This window comes from Carassius carassius, chromosome 10 (genome assembly GCF_963082965.1).
Source record: "Carassius carassius chromosome 10, fCarCar2.1, whole genome shotgun sequence".
Lineage (NCBI taxonomy): Eukaryota > Metazoa > Chordata > Actinopteri > Cypriniformes > Cyprinidae > Carassius > Carassius carassius.
The window spans coordinates 5,825,434-5,840,233 of record NC_081764.1 but is presented as its reverse complement, the minus strand read 5'-3'; the positions used below and the strand labels follow the sequence as shown (position 1 = coordinate 5,840,233).

The following is a 14,800-nucleotide window of genomic DNA, read 5'->3' as shown; positions in this document are numbered from 1 at the left end:
AAGTTAGCAAGCAACCCATGTAGTCTTGATGTTCTTACAGCATGCTTATAGCGCAGCATCGTCATGTGTTTGTGTGTCATAACTCACTGTTCTCTGGTAAGAGGGCTTGCGGTCGCAGTAACAGTAGCACTCGGTTTCCTCCAGCTTGGATCAGCTCAATGGCTCTAGTGTGACTGATGCCTTGCGTCTGCTCTCCATTGATCTCCACTACCTGATCTCCTACCTGCACATACAGGCATAAGGTCATTTATGTGTTTTATCATTCGGCCATAAGAGATTATGATTTTATTTAAAGACCAAAACATCTTGTTTTTGATATATCAGCATCAGCCACTAAAACCCCATATCAATTTATAAGACTGAGATGGCCTTTAAAGTCAATTAACATTTACAAATAATTCTTCTGGCCAGTACTTTTATCCAAAGCGCATTGCACTGCGTTCAAGCTATGCATTTTTTACATACATTTCCTGGGATCAAACCCATGAAAAAGGTTCTGTCACTTGACTGCACAGACACTGTTGAAAGAGAACTGAACAGAGCTGGACAATGAAATCACTGAATCATTAATAAACTGACTGTTTTCTGTTGTGATCTTGCTATCTCAGCACAGGTTTTTCCTGTTTAACACTATATAGCTGATGTGGCAAAATCTGCGTAAAGCGCTATATAAATAAAGTTGACTTGACTTTTGCTGTAGGACTTTAAAAGAACTGAAAACAGCATCTCAAGACATCCTAGACTGAAATATTTTGAGTATAAAAAGGTATTCAGCTTCGACCTTTTTATTACATTTAAATACACTCTGCAGATGTTTCCCCAAAATCACTGCAGAAGACGGAAAAAGTCAGCAGATTCCATCCGCAGCGCTTAAGTTATTAAGAAGTGGTGTGCTGTACTGACGTGTATCCTGCCGTCCTGTAGAGCGGGGCCGTCCTCAGCCAGCCGCAGGATGTAGAGGCCCATATTATACTCCGTTCCTCCTCTCAGACTGAAGCCAAAACCACGAGGTCCACGCTCCAACTCTACTGGAATACAGCCCTAGGTAAAAAATACATATATATATAAACAGTAGCGTTAAAAAGTTTTAGGTCATTTTTTAAAAGAAGTCTCCTATGCTTAAACTACGTAGGTTGCCTTTATTTAATCAAAAATACAATTTCAAATTGTGAACTATTATTACTATTTAAAATAACATTTAAACCTTGGACTAAATGACAGTGAATGTGATTTTGATTTTCTACTCTAGTTTTTAGCCTTGGCTTAAAAACCTAGTATAATGTCACTATTTTCCATGCAGCATTTAAACATTTTTGAATCACATTTTCCATCATATTAACCTAGATGTGCAGTCTTTAGATACAGTTTAGGAACAGTTTGACTCTTGCCTGTTTGGAGTTGGCGACACATAGCGTTCCCTGTTCACTCATGGGAAGAGCTTTATACTCCATCCGTGCAAGCTCATCCCTGATCTCATCCATATCCAAATTATATCTGTGCACAAGTCACACATATTATAAACTAGAACTGTGGCTTAAAGCCTCCATAAGTGATTAGAGAATTGTATGGCTGTAGGTGTATACAGAGGAAATGAGTCCATTGAAATCTATAATAGTGGACTGCACCTCTCATCCTGAATGGATTGGAGAATTTTGTGCTGCGGTGCGGGACTTTGTTTGGCTGAACTGGCTCCTGATGGCGGGCCTTTGTACTCTAAACAGCAAATCGAAACAGATTGTCATATGAAATGATACACATCAAGTTTTAAAGTCAAAATAATCTGCATTCGCAACACTTCTGTAACAGGGCTCTAGACTGCGAACACCAAAAGCCTGTGCCAATTAATGCTATTTTGTTATAGCTATAAATGAACTTTGTATATTCATGTTTTGTAGTTGAAATAGGCTAATAATTGGTCTAAGTGCCCTTTATAAAGCAATCAATTTAATTACGCATGCATAATTGATATTACACTTCACTGTGGTTATTGACAAATCAAAGCATGAGGTACAGTTATTAAAAAGCACAAATATGTGCTGCAGCAATATTTATGTTACATTTCATTATCTCACTCACCGTCCTCAGGAACCACGGTGAGTGTGACAGAGTTCCCTGCGTCTTTGATAAGCTGAACAATATCATTGTGGGAGAGCTCCACAATGGACTGGCTGTTCACAGCAGATATCCGGTCACCCACATTCAGCAATCCACAGCGGTCAGTCGGACTGCCCTCGATTATTCGACCGATCTTATGAGGAATCACTGAAACACACACTTAGGCAAATCACTTAGCAGAATTGGAACAGCTTGTGTTGTATTTTTAACCATAATGAATGAATCATAAGAAATGTAACAATAATGTTGTTGTGCTAAACTAAAAAACAGCTGGATGGAGTGGAGGCGGGGGGTGAAGTCTAAAGGTACTTTAAAATTTTTATCATGGCATCTTAAAATCTAAAAAACAAAAACAAATGCGACGCTGATGATGCAAGTTGCTTAAAGAACAGTGGAAGCTGCAATACAACCATGATTGACTTCTATTTATATATTTATGGCTAGAGTGACAATAAAGAGGAAATTCCATCTAACAAAACCACCTAACAATTCTAGCCCAATTAATGATTCATTTGGGACCTTTGAAGAAATAATTGGTCCAAAATAATTTGGTTTATTATGGATTTTTTATTATATATTATATTTCTATAATGTAAATATTAAATTAAATTTAATATTTTTTTATTAAACATTTATATAAACCCATTTATTACAAAACTGAATGTGTATTTTGATAATACATTTTGGAGATTTGTTTGTTCTCTTTGAGAGATGCTAGTTGGTGCATTAATGAATCCGCTCTTACCTCCAGGTGGCGGTTTGCTCTTCGATGTGAGAATGACAAAGCCAAAGCCCTCGTTATCTTTACGATGGAGCGTGATGTCAAACGACCCCTGGTCCTTGACGCTTGGCACCTGGATACGTGGAAGCCGAGGTGAGCCATTCACAAGGGTCAGCGCTCCACTCCCAACATCCTCCAGGGCATCTATAGAGCAGAAGATTACACGGACTGACCTTTAATGAAAGCTTTTCAGGCAGTTCATTACACTTCAGTGCTGGTTTTATGTCTAAGGCCTGTCAGTCAGCAGTGCTTGCCTTTGTAAACGACCTTCCTGCGCACTGAAAGCAGCACTTGTCCATTGCGTGCTGCATTAGTCATCAGATCCAGAACTTGCTTGTGAGATTTCCCCTTTACAGTGATGCCATCGATGCCAACGAGCTCATCTCCAGCCCTCAGCCGGCCTTCCTTCTCTGCCGCCCCCTGGGGAATGATGGCACCAATGTAGACCTAATGAAATTAGACCGATAGCTTGTTTTAGAACTAAGACAGAAAGTCGATCTGCTAGTAAATCACATAAATACAGTCCATGAATATAAATATCCAGTAATATGGTTACAGAAGTATGAGGGACTCACTGGATGTTCAGTGCCTTCTCCTCCAAGCACACGAAAGCCAAAGCCTGTCTCCTGTTCTCTCTTGATGAACACGTCAAACTCTTTATAGTGAGGTACTGCATACAAATAGACATGGAAATACAATAAATGAATTAGAGAATGTGGAATAAATCACACCCATCAATTAATCACACACACAAAAAATAAATAAATAAATAAAAGCACCAGTTTTTCATCAACTATGCATATGGCCCTTTCTATCTCTCTGCATTCAGATCATAAATTAAAAGGATAGTTCTCACAAATACGTCATTTGAAAACCATATGATATTTTCCCCATGATTCTCAAATGCTGATATTAAGCAGCAACTCTTTTCCATGCAATAATAGGAAATATTAGGATTGTAAAGTTCGAAAGGAAAAAAGTACCAAAAAATGGTCCAATACAAACTATATTCAAAGTCTCCTAGAGCCATTCAATAACTTTTAACAAAGAAAAACTGAAATTAACTGAAAATCTTATGCTCATAAATCTCATTCAAAGTTTTACACACAAACCAATTGTGGAATATTTGCAAGAACAAGACATTTGCCCACGACTCTCATTTTAGTGTCTCTAGATGGCCATTTTCTCATGTATTATAATTTGAACATGAAAGAAATATGGGGGGGGGGGAATTAATTTTTATTACTTTCAGTACAATTAAACAAAGAAAATGAAAAAGTAGCATATTCAGTTTTAGGGTGGCACCCGGGGAGGCCAATCAGATGTCAGGCTCTGGCCCCGCCACTGGACTCACCTATGCTTTCCTGCAAGGCTTTGGGTTTTCTGTAGTGGAGGGAAGCGTCCTGTTTTGGAGAGCTACATGGCAGTGTGTTTGAATGATAGGTCAAGGCCTGGGGAACCATGGTGTCATGGCAACGGTCCAGAGTCTCAGTGCTGGCACTCAACCCCGGTCTCTGTTGGAAATATTTCAAGTCTGTCAGTAAACCCATTGGAAAATAAAGCTCAACGTGCTCATACAATTCATGTTTTTGCTGTTTAGCCTCGAGTTACTGGTATTTGAAAGCATTATATTTTTTAAACTATACTTTTACATTTATTGTATGTAGGAATTGTGAGTGGTGTCCATACAAAACATAATACTAGCGTGGTTGCCAGGTTGTTGTTTACGGGCCAGAGTTAGCTCATACTGTAAGTCTCAATGATATTCTGATCCCTCAAAACCCTTCTTCATTTTAAGTATATGGGATAGTTTTTTCCTGTTTCATCATTCTCAAGAGCAAATTGAACATCCTATCACGTAGAAAGTAGTACATGCCAAATTGTGTGGGATTTATTAGCAATTTAGGGGTTAATTAGGGGTTTGTTTCAAGTATGAAATATATTTCATCAGCACAAAATGAAATATTCAGCCATTTCCTCAGTTCTACAAGGTCATTATCACCTCTGAAATCTGTTATCATACTCACAGGTCTTAAACTCTTCACAGGCGATGTCTGACCTAGAAACAGAGAAAAGGCAAATGAGAGACATAAGTAGCACTGAAGGAGGAAAAAAAACAGGAAAACGTTACTGTGATAGAAAGTTTCTAGCCTTATTATAATTACAGTGTTTCATGGTTGTTGCCTCTCAAACATGAAAAAGGAATGTGAATACATTGTTTCAATGCTACATTATTAATTCCCATCCATCTAACTAAAAAGCTACTCAAAGAGGAAGCATCATTCAAGTGCTTCAAAGTGGGGCGTTTCCTGAGTTAATCATGAAACATGTCATCTAGGAGCCATTAAAGATGGATAGAATAAATGTACATATGAGAAAATTATGAATCCTCCAGGGAGAAAGACATCACAAATGACATCTATCTGTCAATTCAGAACCCACAACATTTATTCATTCCCTTAGTTTTTTCTCTGTCTTTATCTTGATTGGTGTGATTCCATTGAATTTAATGTCTAAACAATAAATGACAAAACTCATTCAGCCTTTGAAGGGTAATAGAACTATTTAAAGCCTTATCTTTCTCTCTTTCTCTCCCTTTCCCCCTGCTTCTCTCACTCTGCAGACAATAAATTCTTACAGAACTCTTTGCAGACACATCCTGAAAATCCCCTGTGATCTAAACTCATTTCCCAAACACCCCACAGAGTGGTTGCAAAAGATGCAATAGGGCCTCGCCCGCCAACTATATCAGAATCGATGGTTCATCATTCTTACATAACATTGTCCTCAGGGAGAGAAACACACCTTAACAATGATTGGTGAGAGTGGAGGAGAGGAGAACAAGTGTGGCTAAATTTTTTTAAATTATGACTTGGAGAAAAATAATTCAACTGATTTCTCACCTGCTGTGCATTTGACAAATAACAAAAAAAGAGAGAGAGACAAAGGGGAAATAGCCTTTGTATAATTCCTTGCTGAAAAAATCAGAATACTGTAATTGCCGGTCTAGTAGTTGTGGATGCATGTTTGCTGTTGCTCCTATGAGGCTTGTTAATTATAATTTAAACTTTTTAAAACAGAACTTTTTGAATTCTTTTTAAAATTCACCCAACAAAAGCGAAAATTACCTTTACCCTTATTTTATTCTTATTTTATTCTAAACCCATGCGTTTTTTTTATTTTTTATTTTTATTCTAATGTGGAACATGAAAGGTTGTGTTTTGCAAGATGTCCTCTGTTACACTGCATATTCGTTTTCTTAACTCAATATTTTTGTCTTGTTTTCCAGTACAGATACCTAAACATTTTTAAATCAAAATAAGAACTGAATTCAAATTAAAAACCTAACCATGATGCAGAATTTGAATTTAAGAAAGTAACAATAAAACAAACTGAAGAAATTCATTTAACTGCAATAAGTGTAATTTTACGAGAAAAAGAATATTTGTCAAGACAAACTACAAACTCTTTGAATGATGGCTCAAAGGATTTAAAAGTTTGACAGGTTTTATTCATTTACACATTTATACTCACTTCATGCTAGTCAAAGTTAAAGTCTTCGAAAGACTTTTCAGCAGGGTTTTTAGTAGAAATGCCTAAGATCCACTTTGAGTGTGTGATGAAGAATGGGGTATCATTAATCAATAAAAAATTGTATTTAAAAAAAACACACACACATTAAAAAAAAACAAAAAAAAAAACACACCTTTCTTGAAGGACAACTATGCCATCTGAAACATTGGTTAAAATATGCCTACTACGGCTATATACTAATAAAATTCTAAAGGCCCAAATCATACTCTGTGTGTGTGTGTGTGTGTGTGTGTGTGTGTGTGTGTGTGTGTGTGTGTGTGTGTGTGTGTGTGTGTGTGTGTGTGTATTTTTTATTTTATTTTTTTACTTTCAGTTCATCCACAAATTTTGTGATTAAATGCAAGATTCCCTGGTCATTAAGGCAAAACATCACTGAAACATGAATTTTCTCTAAAGCTGCTTTAAAACGTTCTGTACTGTGAAAAGTGCTACATAAATAAACCTGAATTCCTTAGGAATCAAACCTACTGTAGTGTAGTTAGCACCATACTCTACCGTTTGAACTACAGGAACATAAACATGAATGCAAAGGATTCCTGCAAGCTGGATATGATTTCTGCCACCATAGTGACAATTATTGTAAACTTTCAGCTTTTTCTGCTTGTATAGAATATGTTTATGGCCTAAATCATCAGATGCTGCAATGTTCCATACACCCTTCTGCTCTCTTACCTCCTCTCAACACCAACAGATTCACCTCGCTGTGCACAGGGAGGTCTTTCAGTATATCCACCACCTGCGCGTGGCTCAGTGTTTGCACATTCTGCCTGTTAATTTCCTTTATCACATCTCCTTTCAGCAGGCCTCGGCACCACTGCTCATCCAGGATCATTTTCACCTTCTGCCCCAGCGGACAATCTGCAATGGCAAAGCCAAATCCTCCAGGTCCCTTCACGATTGGCACGCTCACCAGCTCCGGCTGTAGCATCCCAGTCTCGGGCCTGTCATTGGCACCACTGCTGCCTCCTGGAAGTGCAGCGATCACTGGCCGCCCACTGGCATCTGTGGTTACGTAGTGAAGCTCTTGGGAGGAGCCGTGAAGGGCGTCACCTTTGACCAGCAGTGGCTGGCCATTGATGAGGGGTACGGCGGTTACGATCTCTCCGGTCGGGGGTGGAGGTGGAGGTGGAAGGTCCTCGCTGTCAGCGTCCACATCAGGGGGGAGCGAGTATCCGTGACAGAGGACCATGTCCACATACTGATTGATTGGGATGCACTGGAACATGTGGACCACATCTGCATGAGTCTTGCCTAAGACAAGTGTGCCGTTGATTTCCACAATAACATCACCTTGGTTGAGATAACAGAGAGTTTTGAAAGGATGAGAGTGAGTAAAAAGACATCATCATGAAAGAACAACTTTTCTAATCCCTTTGTGCTTTTTAAAGATACTAGATAAAAGGAACAGTTTGCACAAAATCCAAAATTGTGTCATTGTTAAGGTTGGGAATTGTTAGAAATTTTCCGGTTCTGGTTCTGCCTAACTGTTCCGGTTCCGTTTCTGGTTCCATTAAAATCATTAAACAACTATTAAGAAAATAGTTGTAAGGAAAAATGCACAATACTCAACTACTCAATGCTGTTTATTACTTACAGTCAACTTAATTTAAAGTTTGGCAATGTCAAAATTCAACGTATATTACAGTATACACATTTTCAGGTTCTGGTTCCATTTAAATTGTTTTTTTACTATTTTACCTTCATTTAATGTAATGTTGCTGGAAGGTAGTAAGTAATGTTGAGTAATGCTAGTCCATCAATCACCATGTGCTTCAAAGTTGATGTTTTTTACACTATCAATAACACTTTGCTTTTCAAGCAGGAATAAGCTAGTTGGCCAAATAGTCCCTTGAGGGCTAAGACACTTGTTCATTTCCCTAAATTAATGAAATATAAACTGTTATACTTATAACCATGCATACACACTCCATAAAGACCCTATTTTACAAATAATAATGCAGTCAGGAGATGCTGTGATGCAATAAGTGGTTTTCACATTTTTAAACATTTAAAATGCATGAAAATAAATATTTAACTTTGTTTATGACTCTAGATATAACCTATATACTAAATAATCTAACCCTCATACTTACATAAAAATAGCTGTCTATTTATTTAGTGGTCCAAACTGAAGTCAGTATGTATATTAATGACAATATGGGACAAATATAATGTAATTTAGTGGTGGCAGGTGCTGCGCGCTGCTAGTACATGCACAGTCAGATAAAACGACGTGCACAGTTATCAAAGGTGCGGCAGTTAAAGACACGCGTGTCAAATCTGAGGAGTGCGCGTCATTGGAAACAATTTCCTCAGTGATTAAAGAGGCGAGCGGCATTTCTGTTATTTGGTTTGTGACATCCTTTACGGGAAACGCTGAATCATCAGAACACCGGCACAAGGCTGCTCACAGCGATTGGTCACGTGTCGCACCAGAACCGTTTTCGGTTGCATTTGCATATAAGCAAGTTGAAATTGCAAAATGAAAAAAAAAAAAATCGAAAACTGAATTAAAAATAATTTAAACAAAACGTAAAGAGTAAGATTAAAATTAGTAAAATATTACACAATGAAAATTACATAAAATTACAAAAAAATCAACAAAGAAATTAAAAGAAAACTAAATATATAAAAATAAAAACCAACTAAAAATAAATCAGTAAATAAAGCCATTATTGTATTTTTTTAACCTACTTCTCCTATCTCAACTATAATTAAGTCATTCTTAGGTTGACTTCCTAATCATTCATAATGTGAATTGTGGATATTCCCCTAAACAGCTTTCGATAAACTAGACATCACTCACCAGAGGCCATCTTTTTGTCCTGTGCGGCAGGGCCATCAGCAAGAACGTTCTTCACCTGCAGGAACTCATCAGGTCGGTCTCCACCAATGATGGTGAAACCAAACCCCTGCTGGCTCTTCCTGAGAGCCGTGTGATACAGCTCCCCCTTCAGCTGGGTCGGGTCCCGTGTGAATCCGGGCGTACCAGCCGCTCCACCTTAAGAGACAGAAGAAGATTAAGACACAGACAGACAACATCTGTGATGACTTCACATAAAATATGTACAAAGACAAAACTGAAAACAACTAGACACTGATACAGTAGACGACTAGTATATAAAAGCATCAACTGCACCGCATGAAATGCTTGCTGATAAACATGTTTGTATGAAAGTGTATGACAGATCCATCAATAATGTGTGAAGTCACAAATACAGACTGTCCTAATATCATTAACCACAATATGGGATACTTTCTATTAATATGATACAAAATAGAGTAACACAAAAAGGGTCTGAAACACACTTTTTGAACACATGGCCAGAGAAAAGAGGCTTTGGAAAAGTTTTGACCATTAACCTCAAGGGGTTTTTATTTTTTATTAATTTTTATATGAAGTTGCTGTAACTAAAATGTAGGACATGTGAGACTACATGCTGTATCTTAAAAAATTTGATTATTTGAATAGATTTATTTATAATAGCATTAAAAAAAATTACAATAAAAAAAAAGAAAAAAAAACATTTTAAAAATGGGTAACAGGGTTGCAAATGTATACTAAAATTAAGTGTAATGGTTGTTTGGGACAAAATGTTGGCTTGCAGTTATTGATAAACTTTTAACATAAATAAAAAGATCATCAAATCTTCAAATTGAGCTTTATAAATGCAGTCAATGTTAACTACAATTTGAGTAAAAAATTGAGGAAATGCATGAAATGAGTAATTTGTCTTTCCATGATGTTGCTCACAATTTTAAAGACCATAACAATTTTTTGCAAAAGGGGGGAAATTATGCAAAACAGGATTGCATAAAAGTGGAACACCTATAACCTCTGACAGACGGATGGATGGACGGATGGACAGACAGACAGACAGACAGACAGACAGACTGTCCTCTCAGACAGACAGACAGTCAGACTGTCCTCTCAGACAGACGGACAGACTGTCCTCTCAGACAGACAGTCAGACTGTCCTCTCAGACAGAAAGACAGACAGTCAGACTGTCAGACTGTCCTCTCAGACAGAAAGACAGACAGTCAGACTGTCAGACTGTCCTCTCAGACAGAAAGACAGACAGACAGTCAGACTGTCCTCTCAGACAGACAGACAGACAGTCAGACAGACAGACTGTCCTCTCAGACGGACAGACTGCCCTCTCAGACAGACAGACAGACAGACAGACAGACAGTCAGTCAGACAGTCAGACTGTCCTCTCAGACAGACGGACAGACAGTCAGACAGACAGTCAGACTGTCCTCTCAGACAGACAGACAGACAGACTGTCCTCTCAGACAGACAGACAGACATACAGACAGTCAGACTGTCCTCTCAGACAGACAGACGGACAGACAGACAGTCAGACTGTCCTCTCAGACAGACAGACAGACAGTCAGACTGTCCTCTCAGACAGACAGACAGTCAGACTGTCCTCTCAGACGGACAGACTGTCCTCTCAGACAGACAGACAGTCCTCTCAGACAGACAGACAGACAGACAGTCAGACAGACTGTCCTCTCAGACAGACAGACAGACAGTCCTCTCAGACAGACGGACAGACTGTCCTCTCAAACAGACAGACAGACAGTCAGACTGTCCTCTCAGACGGACAGACTGTCCCCTCAGACAGACAGACGGTCAGACTGTCCTCTCAGACAGACAGACGGTCAGACTGTCCTCTCAGACAGACAGACAGTCAGACTGTCCTCTCAGACAGACAGACAGTCAGACTGTCCTCTCAGACAGACAGACAGACGGAAAGACTGTCCTCTCAGACGGAAAGACTATCCTCTCAGACAGACAGACAGTCAGACTGTCCTCTCAGACAGACAGACAGACAGACGGAAAGACTGTCCTCTCAGACGGAAAGACTGTCCTCTCAGACAGACAGAGTCAGACTGTCCTCTCAGACGAACAAATGGACAGACTGTCCTCTCAGACGGACAGACAGAAAGAAAGACAGATAGATAGACAGACAGAAAATAGACAGACAAATATATAGACAGACAGACAGACAGACAGATATTGTCAGATTATAAATTATAAAGATTATAAAGACAGACAGACAATTAAAAACTGGGAATCAATCCAAATATCTGGCATACAGTAGTAAACAAAACCATTAACAACTCTCTCTCTCTCTCTCTGACTGCATAGACAAGAAAATTTATCGCCAGCAGTTCAACCTCACATACTCATCTAATATACTGCTATCCTGTGGGTTCCCAGAATGGCTGAGGGAGTGATAACACTCACAACCTCACTATTAGACAACCTTCAGAAAGTCTGCATTGGGTGTGGAGTTTGTCAGCTAATGTTCCACTGCTGTAAGTGGAACTTTTCGGGGGAACTTTTTTTGTTTTATGCCCATAGCTGCTCTGACTCACATTTTTGTACTTCCTGTCAAGAGAGATGAAAAAGTGGAATACTATACTCTAATATTGCGAAATACTATTGCAACTTTATTATTATTTTACAACAACTTCATTGTAATATGCTAATTTGCTCAAGAAACATTATTATCATCATCATCAAGTTTGAAAAAAGTTGTGCTGCTTAATATTTTTGTGGAAACCATTATACATTTTTTTAGGATTCTTAGATTTGTCAAATTAATTTTATTCTCATTTTTAATCCATTTATAGTCCTTGCTGAATAAACATAATTAAATTTTTTTTTTTAAACTTACTGACCCAAACCTTGTGAACAGTAATGTAACTTATTAAATTATGTTAATATTTAGAAACTGTAAAAAAATAGGAATGTCCTACATAAGTTCTGAATGTGAGGGCCAACTGAGTTCATCCATCCACTAAAATCACACTGGTGAACATATTTCTGCGAAAGCTCTAGCATTGTGTATCTGGAGATGCCACTTTTGCAGTTTTTAAATCCAAAGCAATGAAACTTCTTGTGGTCTCACTCCTGACATGATAACTGAGCATCTCAGTAAAGCGGAAAAAAGGCTGGTCTCCATCCAGTCATTGGCCTCAGACACCTGTGGTCCTGTCATCTCTGCCTTGATAACTACAGTTCACATCTGTAGATATGGATTTACTGGCCATCATACAGCAGTCATTGTTTCCAGAAATTTGGAATGAATGTGAAGAAGTAAAGCCATGTTTAAGAGATGGACTGATCAAAGAGGCAATGTGAATGCATGATGGATGCTAATGTTCTCTTTTATGTTAATGCAGCCTGTGATGTGCTGCAAAGCAATCTCTATAACATTTATTCTCTCATCTATCCACCCTAAAACAGCACTCTTCTCTTCCTCTGGATTTTCACTCTCTCTCATATATGCACATGCTCAAACACATTTATAATGCAACCAGTGTAATGGAAGAATCTTTAATTCATCCATTCATATTGAGAATGGCAGATGACTCACCGTTTTTTAATCTTATCTTTCTGTCCCACTTTCCCCCACACACAATCATTCACCCAGCGAGGAGCCCGTGTGTTTGTCTCGGGCTGCTGTCGGGAAACTCTAACATGCTGAGTGCCTTTGCTGTTCCCTCTAAACAATCATAAATTTAGTTTAAATTCATAGTTAGGGAGGTGCAGGTTTGTACCTGGAGGAGGTGCTGCCCTCTGTTGGGTCTGAATTGCGACTGCAGTGTCCAAACCGAGTTTCCTCTTGGCCTCTAAAACTGGATTTTCGAACTGGGTTCTCTGATTTATGTGACTGAGGATGACAAGAGAAAGTTCTAAAGTATATTGCTAGCCTATAATTGAATATGTATTAAAAACAAATCTTATCATATGATAACACTTACTCAACATAGTATGTGCCGTACTGCGGGTCATCAATCTCCTCCCAACCATATGGAAGTTCTGATGATGAAGGAACGAAAGCAATGTGTTTAAATGCCACACACACACAGACACACACACACACACACACACACACACACACACAAAAGCATACTGTATATGGCTCTCTGCATCATCATTAACAACAGCATTCTAGATTTTAATGGGGTCATATCACAAAGAACCATCAATTTCCTTGATTTTTAAAATGTAAATATACTTACCCCTTTGCCAAAAGTTAGCCAATCATAACAAAGCTGAAGTATTTACATAAATATTTGTGTAAAATGGTTATAAATTAAATTATGACAGCTTTGTTCATGCAAAAAAACATGAAACATAATACATGGACTGAAAAAATTATATAAATAAATATAAAAATTAATAAATAAATGAGCACTTCTTAACATCTAAGAAGGGAAAGTATTTAATTTGTAATTAAATTATTTTATTTGTATGTTTTCTGCAGCATGATATTATGATAATGTTTAATAAAATATATTTTTTATAACATTAATTTGACCAAATAGAATAACATTTTTCTGACTTAATTCTGCTTTAAATATATTATATATCATATATTCTTAATAAAAGCATGTTTTAATGGAAAGGGTATTTAAGATGTGCTTTACATATTTAATAAACTACATATTTTATAACAAGCTAGTGTTTAATAATGTATCATATCATCAATAAAATAAAATAAAATATCTCTGAAACTTTTCTGTTTTTTCATACACCTATTATTTTTCTTGGTATTAATCCAAAAACAAATAAATATATTTTTATATAACAGTGCAAAAGATGGCATGTTTACAAATAGTCAAATAAACAGGCAGTGTAAACCGTTGTGTGTGTGAGTGTGTATCCCCTCTGCTGGACATACATTATGCCCAAATGAACTAATGAGGAGAAAAAAAGTGCTGTTCACGCAACAGAGAGCTTCACACACACACACAAACACACACACACACAAACAGAATAGTATTGTGCACCAGTGAGCATATAGCACAGGACTTTATAACTCCCTTAAGAGAACAGCTACATTTTGTTAGACATCATGTGTGCCCATGTGTATATTACAGAGTAAAAAGACAAGAGGATGTGAATGCATTCAGATAAGGTTATGCAATCATGCCCTCTGCTATGTGTGCCAGCGTGTGAATGTGAAGGGTACACACATCTGATTGAATGCAATTGAACTTCTATTTGCATATGCATGTAGCTGTCATACATGTTTACAGCTTCATGTATAAATATGTATATCAGTGCTGGGCAGTATACCAGTTCATACCGAATACCTGTGTTTATTTTTCATTTGATATGAATTTTTTAAATACAGCAATACCGGTGTTGTTTAAATAATGTTAGGAACGCATTTGAGAGGGGTCTTTTTTCACTTTTGCACTGTGGCGAGGACACGGCTTTATGTGTTACTAAGAGTGAAAGTTCCTAAAGTGAAGCTATAGAACTAGTAGGACGTGATGACACA

At 37.8% G+C, this 14,800-nt stretch overlaps 1 protein-coding gene across 1 annotated transcript in view; it reads right to left on the bottom strand.

Annotated features, from left to right (window-relative positions):
- Window positions 1-14,800, bottom strand: part of LOC132151619 (membrane-associated guanylate kinase, WW and PDZ domain-containing protein 3) — a 112,257-nt gene that overhangs the window by 2,368 nt on the left and 95,089 nt on the right. Inside the window, exons 7-20 of the mRNA XM_059559860.1 lie at window positions 13,272-13,329; window positions 13,068-13,180; window positions 9,297-9,491; window positions 7,163-7,780; window positions 4,924-4,955; window positions 4,251-4,410; window positions 3,472-3,566; window positions 3,151-3,343; window positions 2,861-3,040; window positions 2,077-2,262; window positions 1,626-1,713; window positions 1,389-1,494; window positions 904-1,041; window positions 88-223 (exon numbers count right to left, since the gene is read on the bottom strand). Coding sequence (XP_059415843.1) covers window positions 88-223; window positions 904-1,041; window positions 1,389-1,494; window positions 1,626-1,713; window positions 2,077-2,262; window positions 2,861-3,040; window positions 3,151-3,343; window positions 3,472-3,566; window positions 4,251-4,410; window positions 4,924-4,955; window positions 7,163-7,780; window positions 9,297-9,491; window positions 13,068-13,180; window positions 13,272-13,329 — 2,298 coding nt within the window. The remainder of the gene's footprint in view (window positions 1-87; window positions 224-903; window positions 1,042-1,388; window positions 1,495-1,625; window positions 1,714-2,076; window positions 2,263-2,860; window positions 3,041-3,150; window positions 3,344-3,471; window positions 3,567-4,250; window positions 4,411-4,923; window positions 4,956-7,162; window positions 7,781-9,296; window positions 9,492-13,067; window positions 13,181-13,271; window positions 13,330-14,800) is intronic.